A 17,318-nucleotide genomic window follows, 5' to 3' on the forward strand; every position below is an offset into this window, starting at 1 on the left:
ATCATCTGTCCCAGGTTAAGAGACAGAATATTACCATTGCCCCCAAAACTACCTCTTGCACCCTCCCAGCAGTGCTGCATATCCTCTTTCCCCAGTGGTGACCACTAACCTGATTTCTAACAGCATATCTTTCTCATATTTGAAATATGTGAAATATAGATGGAATTATATGTATATACTCTTTTTGTTTCTTCTTAGGCACAATACTGTTTGAGGGATTCATCCATGGTGTGGTATGTAGCAATAGTTTATTTTTATTGCTGTATGGCAACCCACTCAGTTACATTTCACAGTTTATTCATTCATTGATGTGTATTTGGGACGTTTCCAGTTTAGGGTTACTGTGAATAATGCTGCTATAATTTTTTGTATGTGTTTTTTTGCACACGTATGAATAGGTTTCTGTTTGTTACACTCCTAAGACTGGATCTCTGGGACATATATTCAAATTTAGGAGGGCCTTACAAAGAGATTTCCTAAGTGGTTGTACCAGTTTATGCTCCCATCATCAGTTTATGAGTGTTTTGGTTTCTCCAAATACTTGTCAACACTTGGAATTGTCAGACTTTTTAATTGTAGCCATTATGGTGGGTGGGTGGTTGTGTCTCATTGTGGTCTCAGTTTTCCTTGGTGACTAATGATGTGCCTTGTTAGTATTTTTTTTTATCAGTTTTATTTAATCTTTTGTAGTCCCTCTTCAAGTTTATTGCCTATTTTTCAGTTGGATTATCTGTTTTATCAGTTTGGGTTTTTAAAGCAAATTCTGGTTTGTTTTAAATGGTATCTCTTAAAAGCATCGTTTTTTGATTATTTGTTGTGGGTATATAGAAATACAGTTGATTTTTATATATTGACCTTATATCCAGTGACTTTGTTAACTTTGCTTGTAAATCCTAGTAAGTCTGATCGGCAGATTATTATGACTTTTCTGTATACATAATTAAATTACGTGCAAAAAGTTTTTACTTTTTGTTTTGCACTCATTCTTGGCTTCCCAGGTGGCTCAGTGGTAAAGAATCTGCCTCCAATGCAGGAGACACAGGTTCAATCCCTGGGTGGGGAAGATCCCTTGGAGAAGGAAATGGCAACCCACTCCAGTACTCTCGCTTGGGAAATCCCATGGACAGAGGAGCCTGGTGGACTACAGTTCAAGGGGTTGCAAAAGGGTTGGATATGACTGAGTGACTAAACAAACAAAATTGCAGTCTTTGTGCCTTTTTATTTATTTTTCTTGCCTGTTGCATTGGCTGAGACCTCTAATATAATGGTGAATAGTAGTGGGCATCCTTGTTTCATTCCTAATCTCAGTGGGAAAATTTTTGAAGAGTCACTATATGTGTTTTTAAAATATCCCTTATTAAATTAAGCAAATTTCCTTGCATTTAAATTTTGCTCAGAGTATTTTCATGAATGGATGTTGGACTTGACAAGATACATTACAGCAATGTTGCAGAAATGTCCGCTCCCTTCTAAACCTCCCTCTTTTCCATATGACCTCATTGCATTGGGAGCTCTCTTTTCAAAATTTCATCCAACTTTTCTAGTTGTTCTGGGGTGTGTGTGTGTGTGTGTTCTGCTATAAGACAGACCTCTAGTGTAGGATATGGTACATTCTAGTTGTACTATTTTTGTCTTCCATCTACATAATATGAATAAAACCGTACCCTTAGGAATCTATCTTCTTATTTCTTTGACCTATATTTCTCCTGCCTGATGAGCCTTATGAATAGATCTTTCTTTTGTCAAGTCTTGCTGTCTCCAGAAGGGGAAACGTCTGCACACTCCATGTGTATGCACTGCAGAGTCATGAAAGAGATGGATCCCTTATTTTTCAAAAGAAGAAATTTATTTCATTTATTTCTTTTTGTCTGTGCTAGGTCTTTGTTGCTATGCTTGGGCTTTCTCTAGTGGTGGAACACAAGCTTCTCCTTGCGGCGGCTTCTCTTGTTGTGGACCATGGGCTCTATGGGGCTAGAGCTTCTGTAGTTGTGGTGCCTGGCCTTAGCTGCTCTGTGGCGTAGGGAATCTTCCCAGACCAGGGATTGAACCCATGTTCCCTGTAATGGCAGGCAGACTCTTAACCACTGGGCTATCAGCGAAGGCCCATATTTAACTGCCTAGTTTTAGAGTATAAAGATACTGATTTTTACCTGTTCTAAAAATTTGAAAAAGAAGAAAGCAAAAAAACAAAATCCCAAGGAGTAAAACTGACATCCTCTAAAAAAAGAAGCCAATTGGAGTGCTTTTCTTCTTGGTCCCCTAGGAACATGTCCTCCTCTTCATCTCTTAGTCATCCCCTTCTTGTGCATAGAAGCTGGCAAAGCTTCTCTGTCACCCCTGTTTCTCCTCTAGCCGTCACACTATCTTTCATGTGAAATAAGAGAATACTAAAATGTTACTTTTGCAGTCCCCAGAGTCAGTAGTATTAGTCAGTAGTGTTAGACACTATGATCTTAAAATCTGTACTTAACGAAATGTAAGTCCTCGCGGGCCCTTGGATCTGAAGACTTGCATTTTCACACTGGCTCTATTAACTGACCAGGAAAGTGACATTGGAGTGTAATTCTGTCTCCCAGGCCTTGCTTTCAGCCTCTGAAAAATGAAGTGACCAGGCTTGTTCAGGGAACAGAAAAAAATTTATGTGAAGGATCAAAGAGTAAATACTTCGGGCTCTGTGGGCCACATCAACCGTCCAACTTCTCAGCCTCGCCCTTATGGTACAAAAGCAGCCAAGGCAATAAGTAAAGAAGTGGATGTTGGTAAAACTTTGTTTATGGCACAGAATATTGATTTTATACAGTTTTCATGTGTCATAAAGTATTATTCTTCTTTTAAGTTTTTCCTACCATCTGAAAAGGTAAAAACCATTCTTAGCTCACAGACTATATGAAAACAGGCAGTAGGCTAGGTTTGTCCCAGGGGCCCTAGTTGGCTGACCTTTGAACTAGTTGATTGTCTGGGGAGGGGGCTATTCCTGAGCTCTGGGTCAGGTGCTGATATGCTAATCTTTAAAAAAAAAATTATTTTTTTCTGGCCAAACTAAATAAAAACCTCATGTGGAAGCCCTGGGTACCTCAGTTCCTATTACCTGATGCATTGTGTTTGGCTTTCAACAAAAAATCACAAGCCATGCTAAGAGGCAATGAAAAAACACAATCTAGAGAGTCTTATTCTTTTCTTATAGGTCAATTAAGAATAATAAAATGCAAGATTTTATTTCCCTTTATTTCTTCCCTGATGCTTGCTCTTTAACTTGGTAGATCCAAGTTTCTGACCAATAAAATTTTCCTCTGCCTGAAGAACTTTTAACATTTCTTGCTGGCAAGTCTGCTAGTGATGAACTCACTCAGTATTTGTTGTCTGAGAAAGTTTATTTTTCCTTCACATCTGAAGGATCATTTCACTAGATGTAGACTTCCAAGTTGGTTTTTTTCCCCCTCTCAATATTTTTAGTATTCAGTTGCACTCATGTTTGTGTGATTTCTGATGAGAGGCCCCATGTAATTCTTATCCATAGCTAAGGTTTTTCTTCTTGTTTCTCTCAAGAGTTTTCCTTTGTCTTTCATCTTCTGCAGTGTGAATATGGTATGTCTCGGGGTACTGTTCTGTTTTAATGTATGCTGATTGGTCTCTTATCTTTCTGGATCTGTGTTTTGTGTATATTATTAACTTTGGAAAATTCTGTCACTATTCCTTTAAATGGATCTTCTCTCTCTCTTTTTTTTTTTTCCTCCTGGTACTGCAATTATACTTACACCTTTTGATATGTACCATAGTTTTGTGTATTCTGTTCGATTAAACTTTATTCTCTGCACCCCCTCCCCCCCCTTTTCCCCACTTGTGGAGGTTTCTATTGACCTCAAGCTCACTGAATCTTTCCCTGGCCATATAGAGTCCACCCATGAGCCCATTGAAGGCATTCTTCATTTGTTGCAGTGTTTTTTACTTTTAGCATTTCCTTTTTAAGGATTTTTTGGAAGCATTTCTACCTCTCTGCTTTCATTATCATCTATTTTTCTGTTAGAACCTTTAGCATATTTGATCATAGTGATTTTAAATTTCTTGTCTGATAATATCAGCTTCTGTGTCATACCTGGTTTTCATAACTGCTTGTCTCTGAGCTGACTCATTGGAAAAGACCCTGATGTTGGGAAAGATTGAAGGCAGGATGAGAAGGGGATGACAGAGGATGAGATGGTTGAGTGGCATCACTGACTCAATGGACTTGAGTTTGGATAAACTCCGGGAGTTGGTAATGGACAGGGAGGCCTGGCGTGCTGTGGTCCATGGGGTCACAAAGAGTTGGGCATGACTGAGCGACTGAACTGAACTGAACTGTCTCTCTAGATTGTGTGTTTTCATTTCCTCAGCTTGGATCATGGTTTTTTTCCTTGAAAGCCGAATATGAGGAATCAGGTAATAGAAACTGAGGTAACCAGGCCCTCCCCATGAGGTTTTATTTAATTTGGCCAGGAGTTGGGCTGTGCTTAATATTTGTTGTAGTCGTAGCTGCTAGAAGCTTCAAATTCCTCTGGTCTTCTTGTTTTTGCTTTCTCTCTTGACTTAACATTTCCCTACATACTCCTTATCCACTTATGTGCATCACTGACTCAATGGACATGAGTTTGAACAAACTCCAGGAGATAGTGAAGGACAGGGAAGCCTAGCATGCTGCAGTTCATGGGATCGCAAAGAGTTGGACACGACTTAGCAACTGAACAACAGCAGCAATGTTGTTGTCTTACACTTCAGAGAGTAAGTGTCTTGGAGGTCTTTGAGGTGTAATCCGCTGTTATCATACTGGAGCCTGTCAGTGTGGTGAGACAGTGTAGTTGAGAAGCAATGTGCTCTCTATCACCTTCCAGTTAAGAGCAAAAACAGAGCAACTTCCCTTTAGTCAATGTAGCAAAACTTCTATTACAGTGGAAAGAAGATCAAGAACATGGTGGTTTAGGTGGGGCTGTCTCAAGATGAGAGACTTGCCTTCTTATTGTTGTTCAACTGCTAAGTCATATCTGACTCTTTGCAACCCCATGGACTGCAGGACACCAGGCTTTCCTGTCCTTCACTGTCTACCGGAGTTTGCTCAAACTCATGTCTGTTGAGTCAGTGATGTCATCCAACCATCTTACCCTCTGTCATCCCCTTCTCCTCCTGCCTTCAATTTTTCCCAGCATCAGGGTCTTTTTCCACTGAATTGGCTCTTCCCATCAGGTGGCCAGAGTATTGGAACTTGAGCTTCAGTATCAGTCCTTCCAATGAATATTCAGCATTGATTTCCTTTAGGACTGACTGGTTTGATCTCCTTGCTGTCCGAGAGACTCTCAAGAGTCTTCTCCGGCACCACAGTCTGAAAGCATCAATTCTTCTGCTCTCAGCCTTCACATCTGTGCATGACTACTGGAGAAACCATAGCTTTGACTATATGGACCTTTGTTGGCAAAGTGCCTTGCCTTCTGCTGGCTTCCATTTCTTCAGTGGATTTCGAACTGAGCCCATCTACTGAGACCATGTGTGAAGCTTGAACAAGGAGAATTGGTAAGATAGCCAATCCAGAAAGCGAGTTTGGCAGGAAAACCTTTTAGGTTTGGTGAGCAGAATTGACTAGCTTTCTTTTCTTTCTTGTTTTTCCTTCCTCCCTCCCTTCCTTCTTTCCTTTCTTCTCATTGAAATTTTGTGCTCATGAATTTAATCTGCAGCTTGTCAGCCTGGTTGTGTGATTTCCTCCCCACCCCACAGTATTCACCTGCTCAATGTGAGCTTGGATATTCAGATACGGTGTGGCGGAGAGTTGGATTCCACCAGTGTTGGAGTTTTGTCAGCAAATATGACATAGAAAGGGGGAGGTGAGGAAGTGGAGGCCGTTTGTAAGAGAGTGATGATGAGTGATTGAAATATTGGAGCCAGCCAGATAAGAATGTGAAGGCAGAGTGAGGAGCAGTAAGCGATGGTACCAAAGGTGGGGTTGAGATGGATAGAATGTCTAAGGATGAGGACTGTGTGTTGGCAATGTAGAGTAGGTGATCTGGAAAGAGGGGCAGCGGGAAGAGGGTGCCCTCTTGGTTTGTACTGGGACTTGAAGTGGTACAGTCCCCAGTGATGGCAAGATTCAGCGTGTGGCCATGTGAGATGGTCGCTGAGGAGGAGGAAGGGAAAGAGTTCAGAAGAGGGAAGAGAAGGGCAGCCAAACCAGCTTTGGCTCTAACGTTAAAAGTCACTGAGTTGACCAAGGGATGGAGAAAACCTCCGAGACCTGCAAGCTGGAATCTTCAGGAAATGAAAAGGCCTAACAGGAGAGGGTGGGTGGCCTCATGCCTTAACAATGGCATGGCCGATGGTCTGAGTGTTGCCAGAGAAGTCTGGGTTAGAGCGACAGGAGGGGAATCACTGAAGCAACGGTGGAGGACCAGGAGGAGGCTTGCCTTCCTTCCTGGTCTTGAGATAGGTAGGGTGAGGACAACTACATGCAGGGCAGGGGATGTCTTTGGGGGGACCCAGGTTGTCAGCAAAGAAGGCCACAGAAGGTTTGAGTTCAGAAAGGAGGTGGAAGGACATAGAGGGTATACTGTGAACAGAAGAAAAGTTCAAAAGGCAGGAGGAGTCAGCGAAGAGTTGGCAGGGTCTGCACTGTCCAGAGCTGTGTGGAGTTCACGGCCCCTGGTAAGAAAGAAAGCCCTGAACTCCAAGCATAGATTGCAGTAACAGAACCAGAGGCATGTCACATGGCCAAGTGCATCCTACTCTGTGAAGAACTTTCCACTTCTCCCCTCCCAGCTTTTTAAGACCTGTGTTTAATATAAGGAATGCAAAAATGATTTTCTTTATAAGCAGCTTTGGTCGATTAGTTTGTTTAGGCTGTCAAGCAGCTGAACAACTTAGGGAGGTTTGTGTTTATTTATATGCCTATAGATAGGGTTGATATGGGGACATCTGCTTCACTGATGTCATTAGGAAAGAACTACTAATTAGTTGAGACCCTACTATGTACCAGTTGTATCATGTACCAGGAGTACCTGCTACTGAGTATGCTGTAATTGGTCTATGTGTGCTAAATACTGTATATTTAAGTATATACTGAAATTTTGTATATTTACAAAATTTTGTTTTCAATACTTTGTATTAGTGATTTCACTGGAGACCAAGCTGACCTGTTGGAAAGTCTGTGGGCCTTGAAATCTATGGGATTTGAATTCTAGATTCTTGACTAACAGGCTGTTTTACCTTTGGGCAAGTGGCCTATGTTCTTAAGCTTCAGTGTTCTCATCTGTAGTGTGGAAGTGATAACATCCACGTGTTAGAGTTGCCGTGAGGCTTTGCTCATGTGATTCTAATGAGCAGGCAAAGTGGAGACCCACTGGTACAGGTGATGAGTATTTGTTCCGAAGAGGAAGCCAAGGCTCAATGAGGCTAAATAAGCATAGAAATATGTTGTTCATGGTTACATGGCTCTTCAGTAGCGTGGCTGGGACTGAGAGCCAGTTCTTTGACTCCAGGACCTTGGCATTATCCATCACAGTGAGTTTACAGCAGAATTCAAGGGAAGTTAAAGAAGCCCCACCTTAGTCAGCCTGGCTGCCCAGTCATCCAGCAGCACGGGGCAGGATGGGAGTGATCAGGTGAAGAGAAGGCAGACTCCATGGGATCTAAGTCGCTAGTTCCCAAACCTGACTGTACTTCCAAATCACCTAGGGGACGTTTTCATTGATAAGTCTCCAGGGACATCCTTTGAGTTGTAGTGCTAGAGAAGACTCTCTATAGAGTCCCTTGGACTGCAAGAAGCTCAAACCAGTCAATCATAAAGGAAATCAACCCTGAATATTCGTTGGAAGGACTGAAGCTGAAGCTCCAATGCGTTGGCCACCTGATGCGAAGAGCTGACTCATTGGAAAAGACCTTGATGCTAGGAATAATTGAAGGCAAAAGGAAAATCGGGCAGCAGGGGATGAGACGGTTAGATAGAGTCACCAACTCAATAAACTCTGGGAGATAGTGAAGAACAGGGAGGCCTGATGTGCTGCAGTCCACGGGGTCAGAAAGAGTTGGACACAACGTAGTGACTGAACAACAACAAAGGGACTGTCCTAGGCCTATGGGATTAGAATTTCTGGAGCATGGGAACCAGGAACATGTATCTTTATCACCACCCCCCCCACCCCCCACCAACCTGGTGATTCTGAGGCTGCCCGTCTTGTTCAGGTCCTTGAATCAGCTCTTGGGAATCCCTAAGTTCTAACTGAAGTCCTAAAATAACTTCCTTAAAATGAAGTCCCAAGTGACTAAAGCATAGTAAAATCCTGGGTACCTGGCATGCCAGCAACATTGACCCCTAAGGGTTGAACTATAGCCCCTTGTTTTCAGATCTTTGGTGCATTACTTGAAACAGACACTTGAGCTGTCATAGAGTATCTGAACTCTGAGTATATAGGAGACATCAAGTTGGCAGACTCTGCAGTAACAGAAAGCGTTGTTTGTTCTTAAGAGCTGTTGCTCTTCCTTCTTCCCCCTTGAGGTTCCTGCCCACTCAGTCAGATTAGAGCTGTATAAACAAGATTGTACTACCGAGCTACCGCACATCTTGTAAATTTTTTTTTTTCTAAAGTGCTCAACATTGCTGATGTCAGAAAAGAAATCCATTGGATTTTAATGGGCCGAGGCAAACAATATGAATTGGATATAATATGGGGGAGAGGAAATAACATCAACAGAAGTTCTTATCTGGCAGCATAAATATTTAGACTATATCACAAGCAGGTTTTGATTACCTCTCTGACAAGGTATTTCTCTGAATAGGGCTTTGAGGGCTGGGCATTTAGGGGTGGTGGGCACAATGTTTCAGGCTTCCTGCTGCTTGTGATGCTGGTGTTAGTGGTGGTGCAGTCTAACTGTAGTGGTCTGCTGTTTAGTTGAGCATCAGGATCACCGGGGAAGCTTGGGAGACTGCTGGTGGCTCCATCTCAGATACTCCAAAGACCTGAGGTGGGGGAAGGCTTTCTCCAGTCATTCTGATGGCGTTAGTCTGGCGGTTTCACTTGGCCAAGCACTGGTCAAAAACAAGACTGCTGGTCAGTTGCTACAATTCATTCTTTGCCAAGGAAATTTGTGTGGCTTCTTTTATTCCTTCTTCAATAGCAACCCCTGCAAAGTAGAGGATTCTCTGCTTCCAGGTGAAGAGCTGCAAGTATAGGGTGAAGGAATCAATTGCCAAAGGCCACACACACAACAGCCTTGATGTGGTCAGAGCTGAGATGCAATTCCTGGTGTGACTTTAAAGCCCCTCCCTTTCCCACATCATCGAGGTCCTTCCTACCTGCCCTGCTCAGCACCACTGTCTGCTGGACCCTAGGCCATGCTTGCTCTAGAGAGGCCAGCGTACAATGGAAAACAGCTGGCACTGGTTGTAACTGAAGCTGCAAATGCAATGTAGGTTTGGAGTGAATTGCAGTCCTGACTTTCAGAAGATTTACTAATTAGAGTTTGAGTCACAGATGTTCAGTTGTTTTATTATTCACAGGGTCTCTCCTCATATACTTTCTACCTTCCCACATATTCCCTCTGATCTAAATTGCTCATGGATTCCAAAAGTGTATTCTTGAGTTAGGGCGGGCCCATATCAATAAACCTTGGGGAAAGTCTTCATGTGTGATTCCATCCCTGGGTCTTTGTGGATAAAGAGCCTTCTTCGCTGAGCAGTTTTAATGGCTTGTTAACCAGATGAGTGTTCTAGATGGGATATACTGCATCTTAGTGAAATCTGACCAGTTCTGTCATTCTTTAAAAATTATTTGAGTACCTTCTAGATGTCAGGAATTAGAAGGGTCAACCCCACTGACAAAGATTCTGCCTCGGCAGAACTGGCTTTCTAGCAGTGGAGATCGCTGATAGACAAGTGAGCAAAGTCATATGAATTCAGATAGTTGCAAATCCCCGTGATTTCAGTCTCCACATTTGACTGTCTCCCACTTAATCTCCTTGACATCAGATCACCGTTATGTTTTTTTTTTTCCCTTCCGAGTGTCTGCGCTTCTGTGGCTTCAGATGCCCATACCTGTGTTGTGAGCCAGGCTGGAAGGACCTCCTGTGCTTCCCCCAGACTCCTGTTCATCCTTCTGATTGTGGTGGTTACCTCTTCCTGGTCTCTGCTGTCATAACTGAGCAGCCACGTGTTACAATTTCCTACGTTTCTGGACACATAACCCCTTCTGGACTCTGAACATTTTAAGGAGAGACCATTTGTGTCTGATTTATCTTTATGTCTCCGGCAGGAAGCATGAAATTTTGTGCCATTGGATGCTCAGTGTTTGCGCCAAGATTAAATGTTGAGTCCTACGGCACCTAGTGGCGGGTGCTGGTATTACAGGAATTGCTTCGTGGCGAGGGGTGCTGAGTCTGGGAGGGGGCCTGCTAGCCTATCAGTTCAGTGATTTTTTGAGAAGTTCAGCATGAATATGGTCATGATTAGAGGCGACGTGCTAGTATATAGGCAGTGATGATGAAAGAGAGGTAGCATGGGGCATTCTGTGAGTCTCTGAAGAAAAGTGAGAAATTTGTAGTTTTATGGGTCTAAGGCGGAACTGGAATCCTAAGGATGTGTAGCTGATGTTCAGTTAGGGCTGTGGTTTGACCTGGTTCCAGCAGCTAGATAGTTGCAGATCAGGTGAGGCGTCCAGGCTTCTCGGTTTAGAGGGCTTTCAACTACGCTGGGGCTGTGGCACAGAGGCACAGAGAGGTAAGGCAGAACTGGAATCCTAAGGATGTGTAGCTGATGTCCAGTTAGGGCTGTGGTTTGACCTGGTTCCAGCAGCTAGATAGTTGCAGATCAGGTGAGGCGTCCAGGCTTCTCGGTTTAGAGGGCTTTCAACTACGCTGGGGCTGTGGCACAGAGGCACAGAGAGGTAAAGTAACTTGCCCAGATCACTCAGCTAGGTGTGGAACCTGAATTCAGACTTAAATCTGTCCAGTAACAGAGGCCAGCTTGTCACCACTAAGCTAGTATGTCTCTCCTTGGAGATTGTGAAATGTGTGGTGGTAACTCATTTGCCCTTCTCCTCTTTTACTAGTTGAAAGTGAGTGTAGAAAAATATTATTATTGACATGTTTTCTTTCTATTGAATGTAGTTGGATTTTTTCAGAAAAACATTCACGAATGTTACAAGTTCCTAAATTATTTGCAGTGTTTATATACGTGTGTATTTAAGTAACATAAAGAAGGTTTTGTTTTCCTCCACCACTAAATTTAAAAGGCTCTTATTTCATTTTTATTGAAGTTCATTTAAAAGTAAAAATTTATGCTATATTATAATAAATGAGAATCTAGTTCTTTAATTTTAGGAACTCCAGCTCTATAGTCAGTGATTTAATTAGAATATCCTTACCTACACCTTTCACATCTAGTACTCTCTAACATCTGTTGACATATAGACTAGAAAGTGCTTGCATCACTATTTTAGAAATGATTCTTTCTAGACATAAGAAAGTTAAATGACTTGTCTGAATTTTAAAATGAGTTGATAGGGAAACCAAAAATAGAAGCTTTTCTACTACATATTAGACTCACTAAAGTTCCAAACTAGAAGCTATTTGCATTCACTGAGCAGTCTGAAGTCCAGAGCCTGGTTCACCAGCCTGTTTTAATACATAGGAATGTTGCTGTTGAGGGTAAGGAGTGGCCAGGGAAAGGCGGAAGGAGGGCTGACACCTTTGTTTCCAGGTCATTTCCAATCCTATTACTGCAGTTTTTTGGGGCAGAGAGGGAGGGAGATAATATGCTCATTAAAGTGAAAGTGTTCATTTTGAAGTAAAGCAATAGAAACCCAAGGTGGCTCTGTTACATAGGTAAATGATAAACATAAATAGACTCAGTTTTGTTTTAAATGCTCAGTCATGTTCTGTGTTTAGGTAAAAGAGTAAGTAAGTAGTTGTTTAAAAATTAAACCGCGTGTTGTTCATTTAACTGTTAAGTGCGACTGATTAGAATAATAATGAGTGTTTCCATGTAGTACAATATTCATAGAAGTACTGACATTATGGTGGGTAGAGATAATAGAATGATGTTCTGTATCTCTGCTTGTAATCTAACTGTTAAAATGCAGCCTAATTCATAAATGATGAAGAAAACAAGCAACATTATTCAAATGGGATACTTGGGGCAATTAAATTCTTAGCATAAATTGCAAATTCCTGTCTCTTCCCCATCTTCTGCCCAAATTTGTTTTTATGGGATGACCTTTGGTACCAACTTATTTTTTCTAATAAAAGGTTTCCTGAGTTTATATTTTAAATTGAAATGGCCTTTTCTGTCAAGTATGGTATTTATAAAAGTTTTCTTTGATGAAAAGCCTATGAATTTTGTGCAAACAACCCAGGCAGGCTCTTAGATTAGTGATAACATTTGTATAGGACTTTTATGGCTTGATACGTTACTTTACACTCGATTTATTTGACCCTTACCTGTGAGTACTCGGTGAAATTCACATTTTACTGATGAGAACAATGTAGGGGAAGGTGACTTGGCATGGTTCTGGGCACGAGTGGGCATTCAGCATTTTGCTTTAAAAGGAAGTTAGCAAAGGAAACCAGCAGATTATTTAACTTGTTCGAAGTCACCCAGTAAATAGTGCATCATACCAAGAACTGAATTTGCTTCTTTAACTAAAAAATTCCATATGCTCTCATTGTCTACTGCTGTCTTTTCAGGCTGTTTTAAAAAAAGGTCAAATTTAAAATATTCATTTTTCTTAATTGAGATGAAATTTGCATAACTTAAAATTAATTTTAAGGTGTACATTTCAGTGGTATTAAGTGCATTCACAGGGTTCTGCAGCCTTTGCCTCTATCTAGTTCAAAAATGTTTCCATCATCCCCAAAGGAGACCCCACATCTATTAAACATCCAGTCCATTCCCTCCTCCGCTCAACTGCAGGTAACTATGAATCTGCTCTCTATCTTTGTGGCTTTCCCAAAGACATTTCATGTAAATAGGTATTTCATGTAAATGGAATATGGACTGGCTTAGTCCCTTCAGGCTGTTATAATAGAGTACCATAGACCCGGTGACCTATGAACAACAGAAATTTATTTCTCACAGTCCTAGAGACTGGGAAGTCCAAGATCAAGCCTTAATTGATTTGGTGTGTGATGAGGACTCAGTTCCCTCTTCATGGAGGCTTTCTTCTCACTGGGTCCTCGCTTGGTGGAAAGGAGCACTCTGGGATCTCTTTCATCAGGACACAAATCCCATCACACCCTCTACCTCTTAATTCTAGATTAACCCCCCAGATTTGGGGTTAGGATTTCAGCGTATAAATTTTAGAAGGACATAAATATTCTGTCCGTCGCAATAACCTTTTGTGTCTGGTTTCTTTTACTTAACATAATGTTTTCCAGGCTGATCTTTGCTGCAGTGTGTATCAGTACCTTGTTACTTCGGATGGCTGAACTACATTCCATTGCAGAGACAGACCATATTTTGTTTAGCCATTCATCAGTTGAGGGACATTGAGTTGTTGCCATTTTTCAGTGAATAGTGCTGTTCTGAACATATGCGCTCAAATATTGGTTTGAATGTCTGCTTTTAGTTCTTATGAGTGGAATTGCCAGGTTATATGGTAAATTCTATGTTTGACTTTTTGAGGAACTAACAAACTTTTCCATAGTGACCAAACCATTTTACATTCCTATCAATACTGTACAAGGGTTCTGATTTCCCTACATCCTTTTCAATGCTTGTTTGAGTTAAAAAATTATTATAACCATCCTGGTGTGTGTAAGTGGTATCTCCTAGTGGTGTTGTTTTGCATTTTCTTTATAAAATATTCACATTTTAATACATAGAATTAATCATGAGACAAAATCAACATCAAAATGATTGATTTCATCTATCTCCAGGAGATTTTTTAAGATTGCCATCTGATCACCCCTTGAGTGTATGATTCTGAGCTGAAAACAAAGCCAACAAACCATGTGGCTTTGGAATGAGAAGCATGTACATGGATAATCAGACAATTACCCCTGACTTAAGAAAAATACCACTTAAACTAATGAGGAGCAAAAAGCAATTACATCATGTTTCATTTCCATGCCACCTGCCAAAAGATACTTAGTTCTTTGCGTGGCAAAGCTTTCTTTATGTAATTCTTTCCTGTCTTAATGGTCTATTCATTTATTTTTGCAGTGTGAGTGAAGACACCCATGATGGCTCAGGGATCCGGGGATCAGAGAGCAGTGGGGATCGTGGACCCAGAGGAGAGTTCTCCAAATATGATAGTCTACCGCAAAGTAAGGCATCTGGTTGAATGCTGGGGGCACTGCTGCGTGTCTGTATTCTGTGGGGGCTGATGATTGATGGGTGGCTCGACAAATGTTTTCAGCCTAAATGGCCTTGCCTGATAATTGAACATAATTTTCTTCTCAGACCCTCTGATTCCCAAAGTTTAAAATTCAAGGAAGCTATGCTGGTATCGAACATTTGAAAAACATTATGTGGCTTAGTTTTCTTTAAACCAAAGATTGCCTAAGAGTGCAGATGGACACGTATTGTCCTTCCATGTAAAGGTCTTTGTGTAACATTAATTAATTGAATGTTCTTCAAACCCATAGTACTCATAAGCTCTGTTCTGGATGCTGCTGGAAGGACACAGAGCTGTGTTTGTATTAGATGCTTTACAGCTGGTAGGGGACATAAGATGTATGCAGATCACTTTTACAGAGTCTCAGTGTTAATTTCTGAAAGAGAAGTGCTGGTAGAGTGTGCCATAATCTCAGAGGAGGTGGGCAGTTACTTCCAACCTCAGAGATCTGGCATGGGCTGTGGATGAGAGGCCCTTGAACTCAGTTTTAAAGGATCCACAGGTTTTCCGCCTTACGTGGAAAGCGGAAGGGTAGAGCAATATTCCAGGCAATGAGATGCTTTGCAAAGGCAAAGAGCGGGAGTAAGTGAAGGGCAACCAGAACCAGGTTAGCTTGGGCAAAGGATGACTTACAAGTAATTGGAGTAAATGGAGGTGAGGTTTAGAGCAGAGTCTGGATGGAGCCAAATTTTAGAATGTTGAGTCATAGGTAATTTAATCATAAAAACTTTAGTGCCAGGAGTTGTAAAAACAACATTTTGGGGGGATTATGAGCCTTGCCCTGGTGAGGCTCTTATCCCCATGTGGACTATCATCAAGGGTGGATTGGAGGCTTTGGCAGGGGTAGGTTGGGGTGCTTCTGTATCCCCCCTCGGAAATGAGCAGGACTGAGCAGGAGGTTTAAAGAGTCTGAATTAACAACGACTTGGAAACAGAATGAATATAAAAATCAGAAGGTGAATGGAGAGTCAAAGATGACTGGTTTTTGCCCTTGGGTGATAGAAGGGCATTGGTGCTGTTAATTCAAATAGAAATATTTGGAAGCATATGTTTTAAAGGAAGGAAATGTGGCATGTTGATTTTACTTGTGCATTGCTGAATTTGAGAAAATAGGTGCTGTTTCTCTTGTACCTTTTTAATGTTTGCATGTTTGTGCAAACAGAGCCGAACTACGTCATATATTATTAAAAATAAGGAAAATAAGATCATGCTCAATTGTTTCACTAAATATTTGAATTGTCTGCTGGGTTCTGTGTATTCTGCAAGACTCTGTGTTCTATCTATGTTAATCATATGAACAGTGTTGAACTAGATATTCCTGGATGATCAATATGGTGAATTTTTCACTTCTCCTTGTAAAAATAGAACTCTCAGAGTACTCTTGCTTTTAGTATTAAATTCCTTAATCCTTTGCTTTACAAAAGAATGCTTAGATAACCCATTTCTAAGAGAGATGCTTATTAAGTTGTAGTAAAGAAAAAAGATTAATGGGGCTAACCGAGTTGTGAGACATGTAAAATAACATAAAGACATTTATTAATTACCTTATTAACCCACCTCGGACCAGAAGACCCTGTGCCAAGCTTGTAGGAATGTGGGGTTTGAAGTCAGACCTGGGTTAAAATGGCAACTCCGCCACTTCCAAGCTGTGTGACCTGGATGGAGTAAGTTAAATAACTTCTGTGAGTCTCTGTTTTTTTATCTATAAAAGCAGGGGAAAAGGTGGGAGGAAAGATGGTACCTCATGAAGTTATCGTGAATATTCATTTGGATAAAGTCAGTAAAGCATCTCACATCCTGCTTGGCATAGAGGTGGTCCATGATGAAGGCTTCTTTTCCTTTTATCTTTTTTCTTCTAGAGTCAGTGACACTAGGAGAGGAAATAAATTATGAAATTGTATAAATGTTGGTGCTGTTAGAAAGGTGCATTCATACAGCGAGTTGCCTTTTAAGACACAGGAAAACAATGCAAATATTTTTATATTATCCAGGAGATTGCAAATCAATGGATTATTAAAGGTTAATAGGAGGTGTAAAGGTCATGCAATCCAAACACCTTTCCACAAGAACGTTTGGTATTATGTGGAAGGGGATAACTCCCTACAGGTTTGTGGGAACTTGATTTTTATACTTTTTGGGTGGTACCAGGGGCCTCTTAATTTTTAAGTGTAATTTAGGGATAAAGTTGTAAAATGCTGTAATTTTTCAGAGAAATGACCACTAGTTATTTGGTTTCTACATTGGAAATCTATCTTGCTTCCTCATGACAATCTGTGGTGGGTATATATGTGTTCATGTTATTTGCTATGGTAGTTAATTGATATAAAAGAGACATTGGATCTATTCAATCTATTAGAAAGAAAGCAGACACACTTATCGCCCAGTATGGGTCCAGGACCTGGAATCATTTAAATCTAGTTAATTGGACTAACTTAAGCCCTAGTTGTTCTTGAAACATGGGATATCCATCTAGTTCTCTGCTGTAGACTGGCCACTGGCTATGACCAAGACTAACCTAATGTAGGACACTATCCTCAAGGTGTAGGTAAAGGCTGACTCATGAAACCAAGGTTGATTAAAAATATTTTTTATGGAAGTCCTCTTATGTAATGATTTATTCAAGGTCAGAGCTATAAAATCAAACCTTTTCTCAGAGGTCTGTAACAGAAATGTGCATTTAAAAATGTGCAAATGATGTTTTCATTTTAATTTTTGTTCTCTTGCTTATTTGTTTCTTTCTCTTGTCAGATGTTTTCAGTGTGAAATTTTTGCCTGGACTGTGTTGTGTTGATTCAGATACTGACATTTAAAAAGCTAAATCTAGAGAAATGGAGCTTTTGAGTAAACCTCCGATTAATAAGTGGGGTGATTATGTCCATAGTGTTGTTGTGACTTTTAAATGCCATTTAGGAAGGTAACCTTCTGACATATGAGTAATGATGGGTGGATTTCTTAAGCCTACACTTTTCAGAA

The 17,318-nt window shown here is 40.9% G+C and overlaps 1 protein-coding gene across 7 annotated transcripts in view; it reads left to right on the plus strand.

Moving 5' to 3' along the window:
• The window catches only part of RGS6 (regulator of G protein signaling 6), a 595,863-nt gene that overhangs the window by 11,377 nt on the left and 567,168 nt on the right, over positions 1-17,318 (plus strand). For all 7 annotated transcript variants that reach the window (XM_070469576.1, XM_070469574.1, XM_070469577.1 and 4 more), the window contains exon 2: positions 14,171-14,274. In XM_070469576.1, coding sequence (XP_070325677.1) covers positions 14,188-14,274 — 87 coding nt within the window. In that variant the 5' untranslated portion in view covers positions 14,171-14,187. The remainder of the gene's footprint in view (positions 1-14,170; positions 14,275-17,318) is intronic.

The sequence above is a fragment of the Odocoileus virginianus genome, chromosome 6 (assembly GCF_023699985.2).
Source record: "Odocoileus virginianus isolate 20LAN1187 ecotype Illinois chromosome 6, Ovbor_1.2, whole genome shotgun sequence".
NCBI classification, from domain to species: Eukaryota; Metazoa; Chordata; class Mammalia; order Artiodactyla; family Cervidae; genus Odocoileus; species Odocoileus virginianus.